This window comes from Oncorhynchus clarkii, chromosome 10, assembly GCF_045791955.1.
Source record: "Oncorhynchus clarkii lewisi isolate Uvic-CL-2024 chromosome 10, UVic_Ocla_1.0, whole genome shotgun sequence".
Lineage (NCBI taxonomy): Eukaryota > Metazoa > Chordata > Actinopteri > Salmoniformes > Salmonidae > Oncorhynchus > Oncorhynchus clarkii.
In genome coordinates this window covers 49396641-49405920 of record NC_092156.1, presented here as the reverse complement: position 1 = coordinate 49405920, position 9280 = coordinate 49396641, and the positions used below count along the sequence as shown (strand labels likewise).

Here is a 9280-nt window from a genome sequence, read left to right as displayed (position 1 = left end):
AAAGCCCTGTTACTGACCCAGGAGTTGGGGGAAATTGTACCAGTTCACCCTTTGTATTCAAGACAGTCACATCGTGTCCATTTGATTTAGAGAACAGACATACCATTTTATAGCAGACAGATGTACATCCTTACCACATTGAGTGCAATCTGAGAAATTGTCAAAAAAGCAGAAAATGTTACAACTTTTTTACATTAGACTGCAAACTATTTATTCACTTTTACTAATGGGCACAAGTATATTTTGTCTGTATGAGTTTTACTTGCAGTTACTTTTAAGCACTGTGCTCATTGAGTAAAGATACAGAAGTTATGCAGAAAAGTTGTCGCCGATGTGGTTCTGGGGGGGGGGGGGGGGGGGGCACACGCAAGTTAACTATACCATGAGACCTAGCCTAAATTCTCCAAATGTTACAATTCAAGAACAAATGATAAGCATTAAAATATAATTTATTAAAGCAATGAAGCTGTTAAGCTAAAATATCAAATCATCCTTGTCAAGTGTTGAGAAACAGATTTACCCACGTTCAGACTACACAAGCATGAAATGTCCATATTAAAACACGGTTCAATGTAAGTGTTAATCTGTCAGACATGGGCCCTTCCACTGGCAGTGAAGCGAGGGGCAGAATATTTGGCAGAGTACACACTCTCCTCACGCTGGGGAGACTGGCAGCAGAGAAATGCGCCTCCGATGAGCATTAGGCCAGCAGAGCCCCATCCTATGAACAGTGAAGCTCCCAGCTCTCTTCTCTGCGGGTCGGTGAGCAGCGGGTTGTAGAAGTCCCTGATAATGGTGTTGGATGACCAGGACACGGGGATCAGGCAGAGGACGCCAGAGACCAGGAAAAACACGCCGGATGCAATGGCCACCTTGGACTTGGCCTCCTCGTCCTCGATGCAGTTGGTGCACTTCCCGCCTGCCACGGAGAGCAGGATGCCGATCAGGGCCACGAGGATGGAGATGATCACCAGAGATCTGGCGGCCTGGAGGTCCTGAGGGATCGCTAGCATGGAATCGTAGACTTTACACTGCATCTGGCCCGTGCTCTGTGTCACGCAGTTCATCCACAGGCCTTCCCAGAACATCTGCGCTGTCACAATGTTGTTGCCTATGAAAGCAGTCACCTTCCACATGGGGAGCGCACAGATGACAATGTCCCCTAGCCAACCGATAAGAGCCAGGACGATGCCCAGAATCTGGAGACCAGCGGAGGCCATTGCTTTCGCTCTCTGTACGCATGCAAGCCTCACGTGAACCCAGAAGGACCTGTGTGTAGCAGTGTTATGGTTGTGGTGAGGCTACAGACCCCAACCTATATACCCACCTGCCAGGGTGTGGTCACTAATTGAGCCGATTGAAAGCACCTGTGGATGTTTATTGGATACACACCCACTGAACTAATAAACGTGGCCAGTCTGCCTGTCGTGTTGCTCACAATTAACCAGGGCTGGGTAGGTTACTTTCTAAATGTAATCTGTTGCAGTTACTAGTTATCTGTTCAAAATTGTAATCCGTAACGTAACCTTTGGATTACCCAAACTCAGTAACAATCTGATTACATTCCGTTACTTTTAGATTGCTTTCCATTTAAGAGGCAATAGAAGAAGACAAGTGTATGTTACCATTTGAACAACATCTGTTGCAGGATAAATCATTGTTAAAGTTTACATAGCTGGCCATGTATGGATGTTAAATTTTACTTTATGGGTTGGTTATGTAGGCTTCTTCTAACCCATCGCTTTCTACAACATAGAATAATACGAGTAAACTATATATTTACATTAACCAAAGTCTATCAGAATTCCAGTCATTGATCTTCAAGGGGAATATGGAAGTATAGATTAGCCAAATTGTTTTACCTGAGCATGACCCCAAAATGAAGGACTTATTAGCCACCCCTCCTCGTTACTTATGATTTTGTTGTCATGGAGGACTGATTCGGTTCATTGATTTGAGTTGAAAAATAAATGCTGCGCTCATGGAATGGCATGGTTTGAGCACTACTGAAAAGTGCTATTTACATGTGAAAAAATTAATGCCATATGCGGCATTTTGGGGGTGGCAGGTATCCCAGTGGTTAGAGCGTAGGGCCAGTTACCGAAAGGTTGCTGGATTGAATCCCAGAGCTAGCAAGGTAAAAATATGTTCTACCCCTGAACAAGGTAGTTAACGCACTGTCCTTAGGTCGTCATTGTAAATAAGAATATGTTCTTAACTGACTTGACTAGTTGAATCAAAAAAATGTGCTATAGGCCTGTTGGTGACACTTCGATATCTTGACAATATGCAGCTGTTTAAAGGACAAAGCCACAGATGAAATGGTTGCCACGCCTCTGTTTTGGTAAATATCTGAGGGATGGGCCTGGAGAAATGTAACCACTCTCAGATTAATAGACAGAGCTATGGATGCAAGGACTGACCATCAATGATAGAACATTATTAGTTTAACCATGTTATGAGGCTACACTGTGTTTGTTTACATTTACAATGTTTACAAACATTGGAATAAAACAAGGTTATATTTTGGGTTCTCATGGAGTGTGACAGTTGAACTAAACCTATGAGGGATTTATGTTATATTCTTCAAGAATCAATGGATATATATATATATATATATATATATATATATTACCAGTCAAAAGTGTGGACACACCTACTCATTCAAGTTTAATTTAAATTTTTTACTATTTTCTACATTGTAGAATAAAAGGGAAGACATCAAAACTATGAAATAACACATAAGGAGTCATGTAGTAACCAAAAAAGTATTAAACAAATAAAAATATATTTCAGATTTTGGATTCTTCAAAGTAGCTACCCTTTGCCTTGATGACAGCTTTGCACACTCTTGGCATTCAACCAGCTTAATGAGGTAGTCACCTGGAATGCAACAGTACATTAGTGTTATTTCTTTCCTTCTTAATACGTTTGAGCTAATCAGTTGTGTTGTGACAAGGTAGGGGTGGTATACAGAAGACAGCCCTATTTGGTAAAATACCAAGTCCGTATTATGGCAAGAACAGCAAAAAACAACAAAGAGAAATGACTGTCCATCATTACTTTAAGACATGAAGGTCAGTCAGTCCGGAACATTTCAAGAACTTTGAAAGTTCATTCAATTGCAGTCGCAAACAACATCAAGTGCTACGATGAAACTGGCCCTCATGAGGATCACCACAGGAAAGGAAGACCCACAGTTACCTCTGCCGCAGAGGATAAGTTTATTAGAGTTACCTGCCTCAGAAATTGCAGCCAAAATAAGTGCTACACAGAGTTCAAGTAACAGACACATCTCAACATCAACTGTTCAGAGGAGACTGTGTGAATCGAATTGCTGCAACTAAACCAATACTAAAGGACACCAATAATAAGAATAGACTTGCTTGGGCCAAGAAACACGAGTAGAGTGCTGCAGCAGATGACCTGGCCTCCACAATCACCCGACCTCAACCCGATTGAGATGGTTTGGGATGAGTTGGACTGCAGAGTGAAGGAAAAGCAGCCACCAAGTGCTCAGCATATTTGGGGACTCCTTCAAGACTTTTTGGAAAAACCTTCCAGGTGAAGCTGGTTGAGAGAATGCCAAGAGTGTGCAAAGCTGTCATCAAGGTGGCTACTTTGAAGAATCTCAAATCTAAAATATATTTAGATTTGTTTGACACTTTTGTGGTTACTAAATGATTCCATATGTGTTATTTCATTGTTTTAATGTCTTCACTATTATTCTACAATGTAGAAAATAGTAGAAATAAAGAAAAAGCCTTGAATGAGTAGGTGTGTCCAAACTTTTGACTGGTGTCTGCATAACAAAACATTTGTTACCTGCATTGGCACGTTGTGACGGCTATTCCAAGATGATCATTTTAAAAGGCTAATTGATCATTAGAAAACCCTTTTCAAATTATGTTAGCACAATTGAAAACCTTTGTCCTGATTAAAGAAGCAATAAAACTGTCCTTCTTTAGACTAGTTGAGTATGCGGAGCATCAACATTTGTGGGATCGATTACAGGCTCAAAATGGCTAGAAACAAAGAACTTTCTTCTGAAACTCGTCAGTCTATTCTTGTTCTGAGAAATGAAGGCTATTCAATGCGAGAAATTGCAAAGAAACTGAAGATCTCGTAAACGCTGTGTACTACTCCCTTCACAAAACATTGCAAACTGGCCCTAACCAGAATTGATTGAGGAGTGGGAGGCCACGGTGCACAACTGAGCAAGTGGACAAGTACATCAGAGTATCTAGTTTGAGAAACAGACGCCTCACAAGTCCTCAACTGGCAGCTTCCTTAAATAGTACCCGCAAAACACCAGTCTCAATGTCAACAGTGAAGAGGCAACTCCAGGATGCTTCCTTCTAGGCAGAGTTGCAAAGAAAAAGCCATATCTCAGACTGGCCAATAAAAATAAAAGATTAAGATGGGCAAAAGAACACAGACACTGGACAGAGGAACTCTGCCTAGAGGGCCAGCAACAACAACAACAAAATTGATTGTTAGTCTAGCCAATTATATAAACTTGTAGTCATCATGGTCGAATACTGCCAGGGCGCACAGTGAGCATGCCCAGGGGGCCCCTGGGTCTTGATTTTGTTAGTCACTCTCACTCAGATATCCTGAATGTAGCATAAGTCATGACAAAATGTGTAGAATAGCAAGAAATTAGCTGTAAAACTGTACACTTTCTCTCTACCCAATGGCAAAAGGAGGAGAGTGGCATGAAAAATGTCCAAATGACATCAGTTTGTTGACGGGTTTTAAACAAATGAAAAGCTGTCAAAATGATCCAACATGTTTCTGATAGTATTTCAGTTCCTCTTGGTTGCATATTTTATGTTGATGAAAGAGAGAAATCCAGAGAATTGTTCAGATTGCCCCTTAGTAAATTCAGTGTTCCGCTCTTGGAGCATTTAGAGTGCACACACTGGACGCTCTGGCCGAGGAGTAGGGTTGATCAGAGGGTTTTGACCTCACAACAGCAGTCAAGCACCCAAGCTAACTGGTTAACGTTGGCTAGCAATGCTAGCTACTTCCAGACACATATGAGAGAACATCTCACTCTGACAATTTTAATCACCCTAGCAGAGCTGGTTAGGCTGTTTTCATGTTATCCAGAGCATTGATGACTGTAACTGTGCTGCTGTAACGTTTACTGACACCGGCTATATTCTACAGGGTGTTGAGCGTTTGTAAATTCGTCAGATATTCTGTGCTCTGGCACACTCAGACGAGAAGATAGACAGAATAAACAATGTCCATTGAGAACTGTACCACTTAGCTAAGAATGACGTGAATAATCAAGTCAATAAACGTTGGGTAGTTAGTTAGATGGCATATGGTTAATATACTGCCTGGTAAGGTTAATATATTAGTAGCCAACTAATGTTAGGTAACTAGCTAACATACCGGTACATACTGCTGTAATGCTATGCGGTTCATAAGGATAGCATAGCTAACAAATTGTCAGCTAATATAAAGTGCAATGTAACTTATTTGAAAAGTCATTACTTTATTACATTCCTTAACATTTGTCATAATTAGTTAAAGCATTGAATTTGTATCCGCTCGCGCCGGACTTTGGCTGCATATTTTCTGACATTTTCATCAAACCTGAAAACATTGTGAAGCCACGCCCATTTTCTCAAGAATTGCATTATGGGCTTTATAGGCACGGAAATAGCGTCCACTGCTTTTATACTTTGCATTTTGGCAAATTTAGAACGACATCTGGGAACTTTTGACCTACTAACTATATACTAAGTGCTAAGCTAACATATGGAATTTTTTAAAGATGGTCATACCATGTATCAATTAATTTAGAATTTTAGGACCCCTTTAGGTATCAAAAAAACATATAAAACAATGATTTGATAAAATATTGATTTTGGCCTTTACTACTACAGCCCTTAGAAACGCATTGAATGACACATTCATAAATGGCAAAAAAGACAGTCAAAAAAATAAATCATAAGGAATAAGGTTTCGAAGTGTCTGTTCTAAATCTAGGAGATATAAGAAAGCTCAGGAAATGTACATATATGTATATATATATTGGACACATATTTAACTTGGCACAAAACTACCTCCATACTTTAATTTGTTTGTATGTGTTACCTGACACTTGTGGGGGTTGAGAGTCTCCCCTTTCCATAGAGTGGTCATAATAGTTTGTAGGTCAAACCTTTCGGGCACTACAGACGTTTTCGGGATATCTCATGGTCTGACAAACACAGCTGTAGCTCGCCCACCTTCCAAGGCAGATGCGGAAGTGAAGGCTGACATAGGCGAATGTGGTGGATTGAGACGCAGCCAATTAACAGAAAAATAATTATTATCTCTAGCTTAAATTGACAGATTTTGATGGGGATTTTTTTATTATGTTACTTAGATTGATGCACCGGTGCGTCAATAGACTCTTACGGATTTTAGTGCCAATTCACTTTTGCAGTCTGAGAATAGGACTGCCGCACTCACTTTTATTCTGCTAAAAATACACCGGTTGTAGTCACATATTCATTACAATTGACTCCACTCAACCCATCTCTCTCTCTCTGTCTCAAACATCACCTGGCATTTCAATGTAGACTCTGTAGACACAGTTTTTTATCTGATCATTATATGCAGTGTTGTACTTATTCAAATACAACCCCAACCCCCTGTCCTGTTTGCAGTTAAAGCTCCCTATTTGAACAAAGAATGAGTTTGGAGCTATCAGTACCACGTGATCTCATACTCCTTTGCTGTGCCACACCTAGACCTGATGGGTGAGTCAAGACAATGGATCCTTCTCAAGTTCTATTGTATTGCAAACAGGCTTTGTTCACTTAAAAAAAGAGTACTTCACACAGACTATGGTATTTCCAGGTGCATGGAGGAAAAATAGTATATATCAAAAAGACAAAACTACAATACACTGGTTGGGTAATCTTGAATATTCCAAACAATTTGAATTCAAGATCAATACTAATGGATTGGAGTGAGTTTCATTTTCTTCAGGCTTTGTACAAAATGGTTCCCAAAGATCCTGCTTTGCTATTTGCATGCTCAATGGTTTCTCTTTGTGTATCAAAAATGGTCCACCACACAAAGTACATCCACCCAACTTGACACAACTGTGGGAAGCATTAGAGTCAACATGGGCCAGCATCCCTGTGGAATGCTTTCGACACCTTGTAGAGTCCATGCCATGACGAATTGAGGCTGTTCTGAGGGCAAAAGGAGGTGTATGTTGTTTTTCGTGCATAGTTGAATATTTACTTGCCAGTTACATGTATCTAATAGAAATAGTGCTAAAATAAGTTTCATGTTGAATGTGGTGTTGATGAATGAAAAAATCAAATTCATTTGAAAAATATTTATTTCGTTTCAAAACCATTTACTGTAACTCATACGTGTTTTAAAAAAGATGAATACAAATTACAATATTAAAGGGAAACTTTATCTTTAGCCCTTAATCTACTTATCCAGAGTCAGATGAAATCAAAGATACCATTTTCTGTCTCTGTGTGTACAGTATGAAGGAAGTTAGAGGCTTCCACAGCCAATAACAACTAGTGTTAGCACAATTAATGGAAGTCTGTGGGTATCTGCTCGCATGCTATCAGATACTCACATTCTTTCAGTCATTGCGCTAAAGCTAGTTAGCAATTGCACTAGCACTAGTTAGCAACTTCCTTCAAATCACACGCAGAGACAAGTTCATATGAATTTGGGGAGGTAGATAAAGGGCCTCATTGCCAAAATCCCAAAGTATCCCTTTAACAATAACATGTATAAATAATAATGTACAATTGTAACAAACATGGCTGGGATAAAACAATTAACAAAACACACTGCCAAAAGGTGTAAAGGCACACACTCACATATTTCCACAAAAATACATACAAAACACACAAAACTGCAGACTACATGGGGTTGGTTTAAAGGAATTCAGTTCCTCTTTGGGTGTGATTCTCTTTCAATGTTAAGTTACATGGAATCTTTAGTCACTGTGGTTCTTTTCTTCGCTCATCACCAATAAATATCGTCCTCAAACCTTCGTAATACAGAAGCACCATAGTGACTCAGAATACACATATATACAGCTGGATCAGACAGTCTCTCATGGCAAACAGACATATCTTCCTTTCTTTACTCCCTCCCTCTCTTCTCTCTCTTCCTCACTCAGACAAAGTCCTTTCCAGTGGACGTTGCTGAGGTCTCGGAGCGAGGAGCCTTATTGTACTTGGCGGTGTAGGAACCCTCATCCTTCTTGGGGCAGTTGCAGCAGAGCAAACCCCCTCCAATCAGCAGCAGGGCAGCGGCCCCCCAGCCCACGTAGAGCGCCCCCCCCAGCTCCCTCTTCTGAGCGCTTACCAGGAGCGGGTTGTAGAAGTCCTGGATGATGCTGTGGGCCGTCCAGCAGACAGGGATCAGGCACAGAACTCCGGCAATGATGAACACCACCCCGGATGCCACACCCACTTTAGCCTTGGACGCCTCGTTATCCACACAGTTAGTGCACTTGCCCCCGGCTACGGCCAGCAGAATGGCAATAATGCCGGCGAGGATGGCAATGATGGTCAGAGCTCTGGCGGCCTGTAGGTCAGAGCTCAAGGCCAGCATGGAGTCGTAGACCTTACACTGCATCTGGCCCGTGCTCTGGACCACGCAGCTCATCCAGATACCCTCCCAGGAGGTCTGCGAGGTGACTATGTTGCTGCCGATGAAGGCGGTGACCCTCCACATGGGCATGGCACAAACAATGATGGTCCCAATCCAGCCTATGATCCCAAGGGCAGTGCCCAGCATCTGTAGCCCAGCCGACACCATCTTAGATCCGGTTGGCGTTGGTTTGTCTGTGGGTCTGAGTGAAACTGGACAGCCCTTTGTGATGTAGAGGTTATTTGTCTTCTCTCAGTCTAATCTGAATACAGTGGGTGGTTGTGTTTCTGTGTGTGCTGCTCCAGGTCTGAGTCCCAAGTGGGGAAGGACTACCAGGAGAACAGATTCTTCTGGCCTCCCCCTTCGGGAGGGAGGGAGGGGAAGGGCCGGGCTTGAAATCAGGTTTCTCTCGCTCTCTCTCTCTTAAAGGTCTTCACTTCTACAGTATTTCAATTAAATGTTTCAAGTTTGCAATGACATGCATTTAAGTATTTATTTTGTTTTACTGGGGAGAAAAATAATCATAATCATTTTTTATTTGTATGTTTTGCTCACGTAATATAATTTAAAAGCATGCATTAAGGTGTCTGTAATATAATACATGTGGCAAAACAAATGAGAAATAAACGTTTGTAGA

The 9280-nt window shown here is 41.3% G+C and overlaps 1 protein-coding gene across 1 annotated transcript; it reads right to left on the bottom strand.

The window, feature by feature from the left end:
- Nucleotides 1–587: 587 nt before the first annotated feature.
- Nucleotides 588–8865, bottom strand: LOC139418708 (claudin-like protein ZF-A89). Its single transcript, XM_071168361.1, has 2 exons — nt 8336–8865; nt 588–1230 (listed from the first exon to the last, which is right to left on the bottom strand). The coding sequence occupies exons 1-2, from the start codon at nt 8809–8811 to the stop codon at nt 588–590; spliced, it is 1119 nt and encodes a 372-aa protein (XP_071024462.1). The 5' UTR covers nt 8812–8865.
- Between the last annotated feature and the right edge of the window lie 415 nt (nt 8866–9280).

Bases quoted from the DNA above. Each gene is read 5' to 3' on its own strand.
- LOC139418708 (XM_071168361.1), bottom strand. From the start codon at position 8,811: ATGGTGTCGGCTGGGCTACAGATGCTGGGCACTGCCCTTGGGATCATA. The intron at 1,231-8,335 runs GCTGGGGGGGGC...ATGCGTACAGAG, and splicing joins GTAAGCGCTCAGAAGAGGGA to AGCGAAAGCAATGGCCTCCG.